This window comes from Mastacembelus armatus, chromosome 20, assembly GCF_900324485.2.
Source record: "Mastacembelus armatus chromosome 20, fMasArm1.2, whole genome shotgun sequence".
Classification (NCBI taxonomy): domain Eukaryota; kingdom Metazoa; phylum Chordata; class Actinopteri; order Synbranchiformes; family Mastacembelidae; genus Mastacembelus; species Mastacembelus armatus.
The window spans coordinates 16,646,651-16,665,562 of NC_046652.1; the positions used below are offsets into that span (position 1 = coordinate 16,646,651).

The 18,912-nt window shown below is 43.4% G+C and overlaps 1 protein-coding gene across 2 annotated transcripts in view; it reads right to left on the reverse strand.

Moving 5' to 3' along the window:
- Positions 1 to 4,149: 4,149 nt before the first annotated feature.
- Positions 4,150 to 18,912, reverse strand: part of zeb1b (zinc finger E-box binding homeobox 1b) — a 39,851-nt gene continuing 25,088 nt past the window's right edge. Inside the window, exons 2-8 of one of the 2 annotated variants that reach the window (XM_026292097.1) lie at positions 18,762 to 18,908; positions 14,657 to 14,818; positions 13,303 to 13,505; positions 12,870 to 12,975; positions 10,741 to 12,428; positions 7,580 to 7,760; positions 4,150 to 7,087 (exon numbers count right to left, since the gene is read on the reverse strand). In XM_026292097.1, the coding sequence (XP_026147882.1) occupies positions 6,432 to 7,087; positions 7,580 to 7,760; positions 10,741 to 12,428; positions 12,870 to 12,975; positions 13,303 to 13,505; positions 14,657 to 14,818; positions 18,762 to 18,908 (3,143 nt within the window). In that variant the 3' untranslated portion in view covers positions 4,150 to 6,431. The remainder of the gene's footprint in view (positions 7,088 to 7,579; positions 7,761 to 10,740; positions 12,429 to 12,869; positions 12,976 to 13,302; positions 13,506 to 14,656; positions 14,819 to 18,761; positions 18,909 to 18,912) is intronic. The other variant, XM_026292098.1, reaches the window with a different exon arrangement.

The following is an 18,912-nucleotide window of genomic DNA, read 5'->3' on the forward strand; positions in this document are numbered from 1 at the left end:
AATCTACTGAGTCTGATCCATAGAAGGGGGAGTTAGGTCTCTGCCTTGGCCTCTTATTAGTCCAGTAGGCTGAGCTACCTGACTCCTCCTCCTTCCAATGCATAGACAGTGGTCAGATTTCAGAGACAGATTTCATTAACGTGGACCCCTTCGTTTGATCAGACAACTCCACTTTAGGTTTTTCTTCCTCTCACCGCAGGTAAATGTGTTCAAGAGAGGACCTGGTCTAGTTTGGTCTAGTAGCTCACTCAAAGCCTCATTTGATTTCCTCCCATGCCAACGTCTTACTTAATTAGCCTGCACACTTTTACAGCCATAAATTGTTTTTCTATCTCTGCCAACAGAGCACACAGTAAAGTGGGTCAATCATATATTATGTAGATCCTCTTTGGCTCAGTCAAAGCCATACATTACATCTGAATTTGTGGAAGAGCTGAGGGGACCTGTCATAATTATCTTTGTTGTGCTGTCAACGCTAATCTCTCCCCAGGGGTCTCAGCATCAGCTCTGTTTTTCTCTCTCATTGCTGCCCCCAGACTGGATGATCCAAGCCAGCAGGCACCCACACATGCCTCCATCACCTGACTGCTAAACCTGCCTCCTACCTTCCCCTCACTTCTCCATCAGTGAGCTGCAGGCCTCAGCTGGGACCATGTGTGACGATACAGTTGGGAAACTTGGGAAAGACTTTCCCTTGTTCCCTTTAAGTCTGTTAAGCCGTTAAGACTCACAGCCGTCTGCTTCTCCAGCCTGTGTGCATGCAGGATAGAAAATACTGCACCAACCAGTGTTTTTAGGTGAACTGACTGTGTGGATATGAAAGGTCCAGCATGTCTGTCTCCGTTTTTGTACATTTTAATGAAATTATGCTTCAAATCATGAATTTGTGACTCAAGTCAAGTGCAAGAAAATTCATCACAAACTGTTGCAAAGGAAAAACCTAAATTTATGGTGTTGTTTCAGTCATAGTTTCACCCTTATCCCTCCCTCTGCACTGTCTCTCTTCTTCCACCAGGGTGTAGTGAAGAACATGGGTTCCCCTCGTTCCCTGCGACCCAGATGCATCATACCAGGCTCCAGGCTGCACTATTTATTCTCCTGGATTAACTTCTCCAAATGTCCACCCTCCCTCCTCCTCATCCTCCTCCTCATCTCCCGCCTCCACACTAGAGGAAAAAACAACCAGTGACTTAGCTCTTTAGCAAAAGGCAAATCTGTTTTGAATGAGCTCGTAAACACACACACACACACACACATACATCTATTTTTGTGAGGGCAATGCATTTAGCCTCCACCCTAACCCTTACCCTTAACCTTCACCCTTAAACTGAGTCTTAACAATCTAACAGGAGCTGGAGAAAGTGGGGATCAGCAGAATGTCCTCACAAACATAGTGTTGGAGCCTTGGGGAGCGGGGGTGGGTGCAGGCAGGTTTTGTAGCCCCACTCCCCCCTGGTGATTAGGTGGAGCCTAATTGATTTGTCAATGTGGAGCCATCTGGCACAAAGAAACAAAAACAACAAAAAAAATAAACCTGTTATCCTTCCTGAGGTGGAGAGGAGACATTAGGAGAGAAGGGTTGGATTACACACTCATCACACACACACACACATATACTGATATCGACTGCTGACTACATTACACACACACACACACACACACACACACACACACACACACACACACACACACACACACACACACACACACACACACACACACACACACACTCGACTTATTGCCCCTCACATGGGGGCAGAGACCAAAAGCAAAAAAAATGAGACCTACAGTGTTTCCATGGAGAAAGCTAAATACTAGTCCACCTCTGTGAGACCCCAATAAAACTGGATCTTTACAGTCAGGATCTCTTCTCGTCTTATTTATACACGTCACAGCTACTAAAACCTCAGGATTAACATTCTGGGCTTTTCCCTTCAGCTGAAGCGTCAATGCTGAGATGAACCACATCATAAAGTACTGAAGTTATAGAAACATAAGGGATATAAATAGCCTGGTGAGTGTTAACATTGTGTCTGCTGGGTCAACAGATTTTATTAACACATTAGTAAGTTAACAAAGACATAATGTTAGAACGTGTCTGATTTTTAGCTTGGAGTTTTTCCCAGATTCTATCCTTCAATTTTTTTTTTTTTTAGATTAGAAAAAAATCTATTTCCCAAATTATATATAACAAATATATATATCAGAGTTTTTCCTACAGGTTGATGTTTATTTTAAAAATAGTTTTTCCCAGTGCTGCACGTCTCTTAAACATTTGTATAAATATAACTCCATCTCTTTGCTGCAGGGACGCTGATGTGACATGATGTTTTTGGACTGTGGGAGGAAACCAGAGTACCTGGAGAAAACCCACACAAGCACAGGGAGAACATGCAGACTCCACACAGAAAGGCCCCTGATGGGTTTCAAACCAGGAACCTTCTTGATGTGAGGCAACAGTGCTAACCACTGATCCACCGTGCCATAAATATGTTGTTTTGTGTGTGTGTGTAGATTAGTCAGGTTATATGAGCTCATGCTGACCACCCTTTTTCACTCTCACACACACACACACACACACACCTGATGTCACGTTCTGCTCTTCGGTGGTTGAATAAATGAACATAACGTTTAAAGGTCTGTTTCCTGAGTGCACACTTGTCTTTCCTTCTCACTGAGGCTTTTCTCTAAATTTCCCCAGGGATGTTCAGCCCCCTGGGTTTGGCCTCAGAGGCCCAGGAGCCGTAACTCCTCATCATAATTTGCCACAGGTATTGGCAGCAGCTCTCCATATCCTCTTAGCAGTTAGAGCTTTTCAATTTTTCTTCGAAATGCTGAACCCAACATTACATATAACAATGTCTTGGCTTTACTCTCTGGATTGGACTAAAGTCTGTACAATGGGCCTATATCCTGAACACTGGGCTACACAGTGTGTGACCTCTCTATAGCTCGGGAGTGTGTTTCAGTACCGCTGCTGTGATGTGTCCTATGAAGCATCATTACACCAACACCAGCCCCTGCACAAATAAACAAATACACAAACAGACAAATGCACGTTGCTGAACAATTACCTGCTTCGTCTCTGTCCAGGTTGGGGCAGACTGAATCCCTTCTCACCAACTGGTGCTGTTCCTTAAAAAGATACTTAAGGGTTTTACTGAACATTCAGCAGAAACCCTGGACTGGAAGGAGAGCGAGACTTCTGGGAAAGAGAAAAAGTGTGGTGAGAACTACTGAACATGTTCACCTGCTATTGTATCGTTTTCAGCTCCTCAATAGACTATGGATTTTTAGTCCATTTCATTACTAATTCATGCTGATGGCTGGTGATGGGGGGGCAGGATGAGCGTTGACCCTCCTGGAAACTTAATCTGGATCAATATGGTTGACCTTGGTCTGTGCTGCTATCAGGCTGAGTCGAATGCGGCTTCTGTAAGAGAGTTTAGTCAAACTCAGCCTTACGTCTTTAACTGGTTTGTTTCAGGCTGGAAAGTTCATATTTTATACCTGATGTCACCTGAACTGTGATTTACTCTAAAAGACACAAAGTAAGTCTGAGTATGTACGTCTGAGTATGTATGGCCGACATATGACTGGACATGTTTTCTTCTACTGAGAGTTAAATTAAGATTTATACACGTCTGTACAGTAAATATGAAGCTTTAGCCAGTAGCTGGTTAACTAGTCAGCTAAGTCACTGACTGTGGAACATACTCATCTAAAATATACAATTAAATGCTTAGAATGGGAGTTAATGGGGTGAGTCCAGTACCAAAGTAAATGTTCGTTCCATTGTCATCTTCATGCATATTATTATTTATTATTGTTCTCAGAAGCTAAAACCCAAAATGCAAAACTTTATTAACTTTTGTTTTGCTGCTATCGGTGTTTATTCATTGATCGAGGGCTTAGACCTCATTATGCAGACGACACAATCACAGCTGTGTGTTATAACTGATCATATATGGCAGGACAATGTTGTGTTTACATGCTACACTCAAATAATGTGATATTTTGTGTAGCAGTCAAGCTAAGAGCAATTCAATTAAAACAAGGAAAGTCATTAAGGAGTTACCTGAATACGTAAACATTTTTATTGTGCGATATGAAGAGTCGGATTGAGGGTATCATCACACACAGAGCAGCTTGTAACTCATGTATTTTATTGTGATGATGGGGAGTCATAAAAAATGATCAGAAACAAAACAAAAACAATCACTATAAAAATCTGAAGGTGTTAAAGGAGGTGGCAAAGTATAAAAATGGGTTTGGTATTGACACTGAGAAGTCGTGACAAATTGGCACAAATGAAAACAATATTATTTTGGTTTGGCAAAAAGGACAGTTTGCATGGTTAAGGATTATCCTTCAACACGGACACACTCATGCTATTAGAAATACAATTAGTTTTCAGTAGCTTCGTATCAGAGAGGGAGAAGAAATCTAAACTAACATGAGGATGGAAGCAAACAGGTCTCAGGTTCCAAATGTCACACTCGCAGTTTGCAGTTTTCTGTTGTTCCTGAATTTATACTTCACTATGCCAGAGTCTCATTTTCCAGGCTTGTACTTCTTTTCTTTGAAACATTTTCCCCATACTAAAATATATTATCGTATTATTACAAACTACAGCATTGTACACTACGTAGTGTAATAAATAACCATAAAGAAATATAAAAAATAAGACATAAATAGAAACGCTCTCTAGGACTAAACAGACATACCCATCTTGCTGGCGGTGGGAATAATACTGCCATTGCTGAAAACATAGAGTACAAACACTCAAGAGAACAAAACACAACATAAGAGGCAAAAAAATAATACTTTGTTCAATTCAACTCCTGGGATTCATATTTGCCTACGTTCTGTTACCTGAAAAGACATCTGAGCATTTCCTGGCGTGTTAAATAAGTGCACTGAATAAGCTTTGAAAAAGGCAGACCACAATTAGACAGAAACCAGATCTCAACATGTGCATTAGAAACGTTTTTTTGTATATATCTCAGTCACAGCAGAAGTAAAAGCAAAGCATCTCAGACCTGTGTTAGACGGATATGGTGGCCAGCAATAGTCAACGTTATTCTGGCTTATTGCTTGATCAGGCAAACTGATCACAGCTGCTAAGCTTCAACAGCAATATTCAATGGCACTTTTGATATGCATGTTGTTCTCGTCTCTGTTAGATTGGTTTTGCATAAGGCTGGAAGTGTGGGCATGATCTGACACTTTTCTACATCCGCTTTTCATCTTTTCATTCACGCTGAACAAAGCAGGACGAAACAGCTGAAACACTGAGAAGTACGGTTATTTCCTTTCTAGCCAAGAGTTAAATTAGAAGACGGAATATTTGTGCAGTTAGTAAAAGCTACAGCCAGGACAGAGCTGTTACCTTCCTTTAACACAAATACTATCAGTGATGTGAAGACAAGTAGCCTGGCTTTGTTTAGAGGTCTAAAATAAACCAACACACCCTTTAAAACCCCAGTTAGTCATTTTTGCGGTTTGGTTTTCATGTCGATTAAACAGACAAGTGTTAAATTACTAAGCTTTAGCTAGTTACTTCTTCTTCTTTGGGTTTTATTAACAGCTGGTAAAAAGGCTGCATTACCGGGTGACACACCAAACACACAATATCCACCACCTTAAGCTTCAAGCTGATGTTGGAGTAGTGCGAAGACATGAACAGTATCCTCAGTCTGCTCATTTAACTCTACCAGTGAGTGAATACGCTGTTTTCCCAGAATGTCAATCAAACTATTCATAAAAAGACAAAGTCTAAAAGTGAAAAAGGAACCAAACATCGACCAGACCGACTCGACTACTGATATTTTCTTCTTAAGGCTCACAGTCCAACCCAAAAAACAAAAAGGTGCCACAGTTAGACTAGTAAATACTGGTAATACTGAAGGGTAGACAACACAATTCAACTGCTCAGCTGCTTGTAGTGCACAGTATTTTTCAGAATCTCCGTCAAACGTAACAAAATACTGACTTTTTTGTTCATTTGCAATAAAAACATATAGAAATATCTCCCAGCTGTACAACTGTAAAAGGTTAAAATATGAGTGGTAGAATTAGTAACACTGATAAAAAGAAACGACCCAAGGTGTTTTAATAATAAAACATTATCTAAAACTGGTTGGCCCTAGCTTCCAAAGTCTATATTATGTATTTATTTTGCTTTTTTTAAAATTCATATTCAATGTCGTCTTTTCTTTACAAATAGTTAGTTTAATACGAGAAACTTTTCTCCTGTAGAAAAGTCAATAGTAATCAATAGTCCATAGTATTTTCTCAGGCACACCTGGATTTCTACACAGTAGTGAAGTGAAATAAACTGTCAGGAGTGACCAGACATCATCTGCTGCAGTCGTCCTCTACAGAGGGAGGGTTCTGATTGTGTCTCATGAAGGACCCTGGCTCCTCGTCTAGTCAGTGTCTCCTCTGTCCTGTGGCATCTGGCTGTTTCTTTTTGTTTTGCCTTCGCCCTCCTCCGCCTCCATCATGTCCTTGTCCTCCTTAACGCTACCAAGCTCGTCTTCCAGGCGTGTGTCAGCCTCTTCTACCTCCTCTTTCCTTTCTATATCTGTTGTTTCCTCTCCTCCGCCTTCCACCACTGCTCTCTCTGTTCCCGTCTCGTTCTTTTCCCCTTGGCCTTCATCCTCCTCCTCCTCCCCTCCTTCATCCCCTATCTGCACCACCTGGATGTCATCCATGTTCATCACACCATCCTCCTCCTCCTCTTCCTCGCTCTCCTCGTCCTCCCTGGTGCTACTACCTCGTTCATCAGAGTCCAGTGGGGAAGGGACCAAGTGCTGCCTCTGCAGCCCCCGCAGGGTCTCCATGTCCACCTGGCCCTCTCCATCCTCTTCTGGGGTCTCCCGGCCTTGGTTCTGAGTCTCCTTCTTGCAGTAGGAGTAGCGGTGGTTCATGTGCTGGGAGTAGGAGCCCGAGTGGGAGAAACGTTTACCACACTTGTCACATTGATACGGCTTCTCACCTGAGTGGAGCCGCATGTGTTCGATCAAGTGGTGTTTGTGTTTGAAAGCCTTGCTGCAGATGCTGCACTCATGAGGTCGCTTCCCTGCAAGTGCAGGAAAAAAAAATAAAGTAGAGTAGAGAGTAGTCAACATATTAAAGGAATCACATTGATTTAAAAAGCACAGACATGGGAGGAAAACAATAAACACTGCAGTGCCAAAGCTTGTAGAGCCCATAACAGTATCTATCATCATCTCTGTATCCATGGAGAAGCTTTCAAAACAGCACAACAAAATCCCAATAATGGGGTTTGAAAAGCTTAACCAGGCAGAGTCTGACAAAGATGACATCATCTGGAGCTGAAAACAGAGGTTGGATGTCAGGGATAAGGCTAACAAAGAACACAAAAGCTGACATTGGCCAAATCATCATCTAAGAGCACTCCTAATTACTGTCAGGGTTGGCCTCGGACCTCTTCTGTGCATGTTGAGCAATATCTCATCAACTTTGAGACAGTAAGTTCTGGTTCTGCAGCTTTTTCATTCAGTCCATCAGTAACATTCAGGTCTGGGATACCGCAATATTTTGTATTTACCTGTGTGTTCATACTTGTGTCTCAACAGAGAGCTGCTCTTCTGGAAGATCTTGTCACACAGGTCGCAGGCGTACATGCCGCTGTCCGTTTTCTTCATCTTCTTCCTCGGGGGGCCTGAGTCTGAGTCGTTCTGCTCTTCCATAGTGGACACTCCCTCTGAGACCGTCTCCTGTTTCTCCTCCTGAAGAACATAAGAAACCATATTAATATACCAGTAAGAGTTCAAAGTAGGCTTCACTTCAGTGTCTCACTATGGGATATGCCTGCCCTTGCATTTTCCCAGATGCACCATTATTCCACATTATGTCGTCCCTGAGTGGGAGCTGGCAGGAGTCGTGACAAACACTGCGTTAGTCGTCATTTAATCATTTCTCCAAGCCTTTTCTTACCCTCCCTGCATCGTAGCTGGCTAAACTGCTCTCAGACCGAAGCTCATACCTCCATCACCGTAGCTGTCTAAAAACTAAAAACTACTACAAAAAACTTTAAAGTGTTTTAGTTTCAACAGGCTAAAGCAGTTTTTTTCTACTGCTAGCACTCTGACATCACCAGGAAGTAGATAACACATATTACCACTGTAGATACGTCTTCAGCAAAAGGACACAGATCCCGTGCTGCCTCACACCAAAGAACAGGGTTATTCCAGAGTCCAGTCTTGTACTGTGGAACCCAGATTTTGCAGAAGTGGAGACAGCGGATCAGTTCAAGGTGTCTTGTGCTGCAGCATTCCTTGGCTGCTATCAACAACCCTGAACTGTGTACTCAGTTTATTGCAAACGGTGTCAGATGAGGGTCACTAGTATCACAGTTTCTTCATTCCTCTAGCACAAAACAACAGGTGTCGGAGCCTGGCCACCGTTAAGGCCAATAGTGAGGCTGCACAGTGGATATATGAATATTCTGTGTCCCACAGTCTCTGCAGAGGCAACTTGCCTCCTCTAGGAACAGAAGAAAATACAACAAGCAAAACCTTTGTTCTGGAAAGAAAGTCCATCCTTCAGGAATACCCATATTCAAGGGGGACCTTTATGGGATTTTGAAGGTATGGACAAATACGCCACCACCTGCAGGATGTCCATGGAATTGCTGGGAGCAGCCGACACCCAAGCAGTCCACCCTCTGCCATACTGACCACACTGCTGTGAAACGCTAAATGCTTCACTCCACCAAGGCTGAAAGAAAGCACAAGGTGGCAGCATTAGCTTTGAGAGCTCTATGTTTTGACAGATTACAGATGAATGAAAGGACGTCTCACAGTCACACAGACATCTGTCCCACCCTGCCAGGCCACAGGAAAGTCTATGTAAATGTTGGTGCTTGTGGGAGGAGAAGGACATCTTGGTGATTTCACTTGTCCCTGAGGGTATTTTTGGTTCTGGTCTGGTATCTGTAAAAAGCAGGTACAAGGCTAAGAAGACGGAAACCTAAGCTCTGCAGCTCTGCATCATGGCACGGTGCAGCTCATAAGGAAACTTTTGCCCAATGGCTTCCAGAAGTGTCTGCCATGTCTTGCCCCCTTTCTGCATCCCTGGATGACTGAAGGCTCAGGTGCCTGTTGCAGCACCAAAACTACTTGGCCTTAGCTACTCCCCCCACCTTCCTTATGGTGAGAAGGAAAAGGAGGCATCCTGTCACTGGTAACCTCCGTTCAGTGCTGCACTGTGTCACAGGGAAGAATCCCTAGTGCCATCCCTTCCTCTTGGAGCTGTGTTGTCTCAGAGCCCTGTAGGTGTATTCCAGCTAAAAGCCAAAGACACTCAGCTCTCATATCTGGGCCACCCACTGCTACCCTGAAGTCTCATAAATACTCACACATAAATAAATAATCGATTAGGCGTACAGCTGAGGGCACGGCGTTACATATAAAATGATAAACACAAAACTGCAAATGACTGTGTTTCCCTTATAACCCAACCAGGGGTCAGCACCCTCCCCGAGGTGAAATGTACAAGCACCTGGGCACACAGACAACTCCGCACTGCCAGTGAGCAGCACTGTGCTGTGAATGGATGTTCTTAAAGACTGTGGAAACTCAGAAGAGCTTCCCTCTTCCCTTCACAAGCCTCCAAAGGTTTACAAGCTTCATTTTACTGCAAGGGCAGCACAGGGAGATTAAGCCTATAAGCTGCAAAAGCAAACACGAGAGCAGGAGGAGTACTAGTTGAGCTATGACAAACATCCCATTGAACAAATCTCTCAGGAGATCCAACTTTCACTTGGCCACGCTTGGTGCATGTAGTGTACGTGTGTCGCTTTGTAAGAAATGATGCTGTGTCATGTCCTACTTCACGTCTCTCTCAGGACCCTGAATGGTTTCCTTGGCCTGATACCGTACCCTGATAGGATGGCAAAACCAATCCTCTTAACACAAAAATATAATACAACAAAGTCGGCCAGCAGTAAATTAAGTAGGCAGGCAGAGGTGCAACATTTAAACAAATTCCCACAGATCAATAGAGACTGCAGTAAAGTGCTGCCTCATGTCCTCTGGGTGACAGCACATAGACTCAGTGAGATCTACATCCATCATTATGGGCCTGTTATGTGTCTGCACACTAAAGAACCACTAAGACCTATCATCATTTACAAAAAAGTGAATCTATATCAATTACTGATTAGACTTTGATGTCTTCAGATTATTTATTGTGATCTAATGGATTTAAAGAAGAAGACTGAAGAGTTTGAAGGCTCCAAAGAGACTAACTTGAGTCAAACAAAATAGATTGATTCCACTCTCATTCAATAAATACAATGTTTTTGCTGACCACTAAAAACTAACACAAAGACTGGAAACAGACTGGTTCTGTCCAAACACAATAAAACACCATCTCTAAATGTAATAATGTAAATAATAAACAGTTCACATCTTGTTTACTTGACTGGTAAACTCACAGTCGTGCAAATAACAATCAAAGTGATCCAATAATCAATAAAGGCCTGTCACATTACCAGTCGTAAAACCATGTTGTTTTCACATTATAGGTTTTGTATGGATTAAACGAAATCAGTAACTTTACAGTGGACTCGTAGCTTTGGGTAGAGCATGATCAAAGTGTTTCAATCTTTTCTTTCAGTCCTTGCAAGAAAATAAATAAACCTTATTTCTCTAAATGGCGAACTACACCTTTAATGAAAAGTGGGGGACATAAATGGGTGCACACCTTCACTCTGTTGAGGTGGATGGTTTCATGCATCTCGGTCCCTGCAGGGCTGTTTGCTGTAGTGGTATAGGTGTAAGCCAGCTGGGGGATCAGCACAGTCTGCTTGTTGTTGGTAGCTAGTGCTCTTAGGCACTGCATCGTGGTCACAATGTCAAGAGATTTGGCACTTGGCTGGCTGGCGTACAGTGCAAGAGGGCTGGAGGCAATAGCTGAGATTGGCGAGGCCTCTGTCTTTGTGCAAGTTAAGTTCAGGGGTTCGTCATCGTGGGAAGAGGCAGAGAAAGGGGGGGAGTAGATGCAGGATTTAGTCACCATTCCCTCTGCTTCCTCTCTAGGTAGTTTTGGCAGCGACAGGTCTAGTGGTCCCTCAGTGCTTCGTGGTGGCTGGGCTGGGACAGCACTGGCAGCTGTCAGGTTTAGTGGTGAGTGGGAAGCCAGCAGGCTGTGGGTCCCAGTGACCTCAGCTGGGGTGGCTTCTGTAGGGCTGTCCTGGGTCGGAGAAGGGTTCATAGTAGCTGTGTCCATCCCTGGGACTAGAGACACCACACTGTTAGCTTCACAGAGGTCCTCCTCCTCTGAGGGAGGTGTTGGTCCACCCAGTGAAATCTGACCCTCCTGCATTTTCTCAAACCACTTCTTAACAACGTGGACTGGCAGGCTGACTGAGTCCGAGATCTTCTCTAGCTCTTCCCTGGTGGGATCTGCATTTAAGGCAAAGTAGGCCTTGAGTAATGACAAGAGGTTCTTGGGCTGGTTGCAGAGTCCTCCCTCTGACAACAGGGAAGCAACAGCAGACTGACTCTTATCCAGGGCTGCTCCATTCACCCTGAGACAATCCTTCTGGCAGTGCTTGAGGACATGGAGTGCTTCCAGCCCACCAGGACAGTTATTACACAGGAGACAAGTTTTAGTGGTCTTTTCCTCTTTTTCTTTGCTCTCACTGGGCCTGCCATCCCTGATTGTAAGGTCTTCGGGAAATTTCTGGAACTTGAATGTGTCAGTAGTGGTCTGAGCTGCTGAAATGAGCTCGGGCTCTTTCTTCAGGTTTTGGCCCTGACTGGGCTCCACACTGTAGTTTATAATGATTTTTGCATTTCCATCCTGACTCACAATAGGCAGACTGATGGCTGAGATAATCTGCTGTTGTGAGGGGGTTCCAGTGGTTAACCCAGAGGTAAGCCCCTGGCCTTTGGCGTTATTTTCCAACACCTGGCGAATGACATTACCATCCACAGCCACTTTGAGAGCATTCTGCAAGTCTGCCAGGTTGATACTAATGGGTGACACCAACCCCACAGTGGGCAGGACCACAGCCTGCACTGTTCCCTGTAGAGGAGCTGCAGCACCTCCACTGAAAACGCCACCATTTAAAGCAGTCACAGCTGGGGATGGCATCATCTTCGGCTTGTACTCGTAGTCCACAGGCTCGGTCTTGATCTGGTCAAAGGGCAGCTGCTCCTTGCTGGGTTTGCCGTGATCCAGATTGTCCCTAATCTGTGAGTGAAGGCCTGAGGGTCGTGTAGGCAGCCCCGCTGATGCAGCCTGGGTCTGGGTCTTGGCAGTCCCCAAGCATGGCCTGCTGCTAACTGAAATTACACTGATGCACTTCTTACTGCTGATGTGGGAGCTGTATGAGCCTGAGTGTGAGAACCGCTTCTTGCAGTTGGAGCACTCATAGGGTTTCTCTCCTGAATCAAACCACAATGAACATCACACAGAGAAGGAATGAGACAGGGAGAGAAAGAGAAAGAGATTTCCATTAGTAAATGAAGCTAAATGAGGAACAAGGGCCACGAGCACTACAGCAGGAAAATGGTCTAATGCATTTCAATAATGCTTAAATGTGGATGTAATGGCACCATTAGGAAAAGCCCTTCTTTAATAGCGGTCCCATATTGCCAAAAGAAACACAATTATGGCACATTAAGGAAGAGCAAACAATAGAGCGACACTCTAGAAAGGAGATTTAAATAGAGGCTAAATCATAAATATTGGTGCAGTGGAGAATGAAACATCTGTGACCAAAAAAAGACTCTTCATTCAGCAAAGTACACTAGAAATGTTCAAGTGCCTGCACACACCCATAAAAACACAGAAGGCTGCCATAGTGACAGGGTTTGGCCACTCACCGCTGTGGATGCGTAGGTGCTCCTTGAGATGGTGCTTGTATTTAAATGCTTTGCCACATTCAGTGCACTTGAATTTACGATTGCCTCCCAACTGTGTGATGTGTCTCTGTCAGATCAGAGGAGAGGGGTCGTTCAGTGGGATATGTAGGAAATAAAGATAAACCTCCGAACTGCTACTACCGTCTTTAAATCAATCAAGGTCAAAGCATCACATTTATCACATGTGGAGGCAAGGTGCTAAAGAAACAGCATAGATCTGAATCATTTTGAATTATTTTGTCAGTACATGATTGCTAATAAAATAAATCCCAATATTTGAAAATAAAAATGTAAAGACTAACTCACAAGTTAAAAAAAAATAAATAAATAAAATAAACCAGGTTAACCGGTGAATGTGTATCAAGTCCTGATCAGTTAGTCGGTCAGTTCTTACCTGATCCCGTCCGCTCTTGTGGACCGACATATGCCTTTCTAGTTGAGCACGGTATGCAAAGCTGTAGCTGCACTCAGGGCAGCTGAAGCTCTCTTCGGTCTGCTCGTGTCGGTACTTGATATGGTCCTTCAGAGAGCTGTAACGCTTGTAGCCTCGTGAGCAGTACGGGCAGGTCAGCAGCTGAGAGAAAGAATCTGGAGCTCCTAGATGAAAAAATACAAAGAGGGAGACATTTACGACCTGTCCAGGGTGTACCCCTGCCTTCCACCCATAGAGAGCTGGGCTCCAGCAGATCCCTGGGACCCTGGTTAAGGAATAAACAGGTATAGATGATGGATGGAAGAAATTTAATAACAAGGGGACATGGGGCGGAGGGGAAAGGGTTCTTTGATGTCACACATGGCCTGCTGCAATAACACTCCTCTGCTATTTCAACACTCACTGAAAGGTCCTCCCCCTCAGGTAAAACAACATCCAGGTAACCAAATGGATAAAGCTGATTACTGGCCTTTACTAATGCCTCTCTGTCTTTCTAAAAATAACATGCAGGACTCAGTTTTATTTTTGCTTTTGTACTCTTTGTTATTGATGCAAACCATTTCACACACCTTTAGTTCCACCATTTGTTCGGCCTATTGTGCATTAGAAGTGTTTCAAAAACACCCACACAAGTGAAGAAAGCTGAGCTTGGTAAACAACAGCTGCCCGCCTGCTGTTTAACAGAGGGTCTCAGTTGGCTGGCTCCCACACAGTTAAGCATTACTTTGTTAACAGGTGATGTATTAAGTTCCTCTGTGGGACAGGTGAGGGCCTCGCAATGGGAATACACACATACATTGCCCAGGTAGATGTGAGGCAGCCAATGTGACAAATTTACTCAGGTGTTGCTGTTTCTCTTCTTCCCTCTTCACTCTTCCTCTTTTGTGGCAGTAAGTGAAATGCAGAGTGCAGAGCTATAAAGGGCCCGGTGTGCTGCTCCTAACATAACTCGCCGTGCGTAATGATGTACAGGGGCGGCATTAACGGGGTGGAGTTAACACATGAGGTGCATCTACAGGGGGCAAGTTATTATTGTGCAGGTGAAGTAACAGTGTGAGAACTGTGAGCTCTTGGTTGGAAATACTGGTGTTGATTTGTGTGTGTGTGTGTGTGTGTGTGATTCAGCATCACTGCATCCTGTTATTGTGCTCTACTAATAAAGATAATTGATACCATTTAAAGCAATTAATCCACAGGGTACATGGCATTATTTGTAGAAAGGGATGTGCACACAAAAATGATTCTGAGAGACATGTATTTCTAGTTTATTTATTACATGAATCAGCTGTGAATTCTGTGACTTGATGTCTTGTACCGTTCTCATCGTGGACCCTGGCGGTAGGGGTCCCCTGTCGTGGCGGCTCGTCCTCTGGTGCCTCTGGATAGATGATGGCTGTGTCTTGCTGCTGGAGCATCTCCTCCACCAGGGCATCTGTGCTCATGTTATCTTCATCATCAGACCCATAATCCTCCCTCACTGTGGTTGGATAAATAAAGACACGGAGGTTTTAATGATTAGCCTGTTATTTCAAAACTCACATGCTTTACATGTATGTGACATAATCCGATAATGTCACAGTGACTGACTTAATCTTAGCACCTGGGACGAAAAAACAAACATCCTGAATTCTGTTCACACAGGGATGAGAAACTGAATCAGCATCAAAGGCCACAGGCATCAGGCTCTATGTGAGAACTGAATTATAAGCTTCTACTCACAGTGTTAAGTAAGGTACTTGTTGATAATTAGGTGATGAATCCTGTCCATGAATTATTCCTCTATGGGTACGTGTGCATGTGCGTAGTGTTACTGAAATATTATAAGGTTGAGCTTTCAGCTGAAAACAAAGTTGAGCTTGTTAGTGTTCACTAGGCAGATGTCTTATTGATTGATTCAAGCACTCTCCCTGCTTTGTGATGTTTGAGAAATGTGGCTATTAAAAGACTGGGCCAGCTGTGTTCTCTTCAGAAATGGAAAGAGGTGACTCGCAGATGCAGAGTGAACACCAGTACAACAAAGCTGTGACACAATCTGAGCACAGTCATTCGTTGCTCTGGGTTTTAAACACCACTCGAAGAAACTTCCCAACCCTGAAACAAACTTGCAACAAATAAATTGCAGGTGGTGTGACAGTCAGAATAAAGAGTTTGGATCATACAATCTATATTTCAGACTATATATATATATATATATTTGAATTTCAAATCAATATTTGCTTATTGAAGAAACATGAGATTTGGAAAAATATGTTTTATTTGATAACACAACAGACTCTAATGTCTATTAAATATAAGCTGAAACCAGCAGATGGTTCATTGATATATTTTTCCTCAGTTGTACGAGATGTAAACAAGACACTGCAAATTGTGCTGCATGTAGAAAAGTGCTGATCTGACTACGTGCAGCTCCCATCCCTTGCTCAAAGGTACTACTCCCTTTGCATGAGCATGTGTGTTTATCTCTCTCGGCTCTTTGTGAAGCATAAAGTGAAGACCAGAAAGATTCCCCAACCTCGCTGAGGCAGCTCTGTGTTATCAGGCTGTTCCCCTGACATGAAACATCACACACACCATTTATGTGCTGACACAGGGATGTGAATGCACCACTGCACACATGGAAAATCAGTTAAAAAGACCCAGAAAAGGTTGTAGCAGGACACTCTCTTTTAGATCTGATCTAAAAAAGCTTTTTCTTTATTTCACAGCATAACCTATAAAACTACAGTATGGACAAAATCATCAGACCACCCACTCTCTCCTCTCCTCTTCTCTTTCCCTCATCCCTTTCTCATCATTCTCTGCCCACATCGCTGCAACATGATACAACACTATCCCATGATGGATTTCCTGGCCTGGATGACCTTTGCCCCCACCACTTCCTGTGGTCGTGCATCCAGACCCGTTTGTAGATTCTATCCTGGACGAGAGAGAGATATGAGCAAAATGGTTCGCACAAACAGTTAAGCTTTTCCACAGTCACATCTAAGAGTGTTGCACTTTATCTACTATCAAACGGGGGTAAGTCAAAGAAAAGCTACAAGGCATTTCCTACAATAATTTGCTTATACTTACATACTATTTGCTTATATAGTCAAGGATTTGTGCTGTGTGTTTTAGGTTTCCAGTTCTCTGGAGACTTTTGCTTTTCCTGTTTAGGAATGTGGCTCAGTTTTAACAACATAATGTGACACAGCACAAAGGAGTAAAAGTGTTTCTGTGTGTCCATGGAGTCCCTGCTGAACCAATTCAAATTTATCCAATTCCAATAAACATACTCATCACTGCAGCATGGCAGGCCAACAGTGAGGAACAGTAGATGTCCTTCAGCCTTACAAATCCATAGATAATTGGACTAACGCCAGTGGCCATAAAACATTCGCACTATACAACTAATTCATCTCCTTTCAACCTTAGACTCTATTTCCATGCAGTTAAACCCAAGCCCTGGCTCTCAGTAAGTGCCTCGCAGCCCCAAGTTATCAAAGCTTTCCAGCTCCACCCAATTCATTCTCTGAGACGTAACCACGCTTTACAAATCATCAGCAGGAAAACCCTCTCACGTAATCAATATCTCTCTACATTTTCATTTCTTTTCATTTAGCTGTAACGCTACAACAACACTCAGCTGCTCCGCACTACAGAATCATTTAGCAGTGAATGAGTAATGACTGCAAGCAGGCGCTTATGATAATCAAGAGCTTTGATCTACTGCAAGAGAAACAGTGAGAACAAATGAGAGTGTAAAAAGAAAAGTAGAAAGTAGGGGAGGAACAGAAAGACGACAAAGTGGAGCACATCGAAATTTAAAGCAGGTGTTGGTCAAGTTTCATGGCTGAATTAGAGATTTTTTTATTCTCAGGGGTGAAACCAACACAGGGAGGGTTGATTAGATGAGGTATAGGAGAAATGTGTTTGTTTAAAGTGTCATTCGGCCAAAAGAAAGTCAGAGGGAAGATGCTGCTTGAACTGTGGAATAAGAGCCAGAGAGTGAAAGTGTAAAAGTGTGTGTGTGTGTGTACTCTAGTGAAACCAAAAGAAACTTTTCCTGATCAGGCATTTCTATAGATCCCAGCCAGCTCACTGAGCTGTTAGAGTGCAACCTGTGCTTTTGAACTGTTGGCCAGGTCAACATTCTTCTTCTACAACTTCCCTTGTGGAGGTGCAGCTGAAGACTGGTGATGGAAACGGCTGGGTAGTTGGGGAACAGGTGTCGACACTGTGAACAGGTCTGTTTGCGCAGTTAAACCTAAAACTGAAACTGACTGAGCTGAAAGGAATTTCCAGAGATGATTCCCCTGACAAAGGCGACACGTCAGTGTGTGTCTCACATCTCTTTCATTCAGCCAAAGTCTAAAGTAAATATCATTGAGGTTAAATATCAAATATCAAACACAACCTTGTTACACACATTTGCATTGGTCAGCAGTGCAAATACACCCAGACAGAAGTGTAGCATGGAGACCTTGGGCCCAGGTTGAAACACCAACATCCTTCGGCACCTGCAATTGTTTTGGAGGGAGGAGGGCTGTGACGTCAGCCCTTCCTGTGGCAGTGAGCCTCTGATGTCACTTCCACTTGGTTCGAGGTAAAAAGCAGGTCACTGCAGCCCCTCCAATGCCCAGCAGTGCCATTAAGCCCACACGGCTCTGTGCCATTAAGGCTATTTTCTGTACTTTGAAGGTCTCTCCCTCTGTTGGCATTGTTTTTGTTTAATATCGTGTTTCCTGCTTTAGTTGAAAATCTGCCATTTGTAGTACCTGTTTCCGTGCACTCTGAGCTTCACAATGAGACAAAGCCTGGCATTTATCTGTGTAATGAGGTCAAAGAGACATTTACTTAGCCTGCATCACGTCATCTGATGTCAAAGTTAGCCAGTTAGCAGTCAAACAGATGATGTAAGAAAATACAGAAGGTCCTCAGCACATTAGCTTTTATATGGTGGATGCATTTTGTCTCGACTAGATATAATATGCAATATATTAAGATGGAATTAATTTTACTACTTGGTAAATGAAAAATCAGTTAGTGTAATTTTAGATTATATTAGCACCGTGAAAGACCGTACTTTGCTGTGTTTGATAAACTAGCAGCAGACAAGCTTCATTACAAACCGAGATCTTAGTGTATTCATGTTATATTTTTATATCATCATGCATTTTAAATTATTTTATTGAATCTGTATTTTTATTCTATGAACCTTCTATCACTGTGTCTGTAAAGCTGTTTGATGATGATGATGATGACAGTTCAACTCTTCTTCTGGTATATTTATTCTCATTCCTGAACAAGCACAAAATCAGATCAAGTGGAATATGTTTCACAACACTGCTGAAATTATGGTGGAAGATGAGCTGTGCATGATCTGGTGCAGAAATGTGATCATTATAACACGCAGTATGACTGTGCTGTCATGGTCTCACCTCGGTCCCAACAACGCTCCTTGGGGTGCTCATCATCTGGCAGGGTATGGTCGCAGTCGGCCACATCCACCAGACTGCCTTCCTCCTCCACAATGTGCAGCTTGTCCTCATCATCTGAGTCTGAGATGGCCTCCACCACGTTGGTCACTGT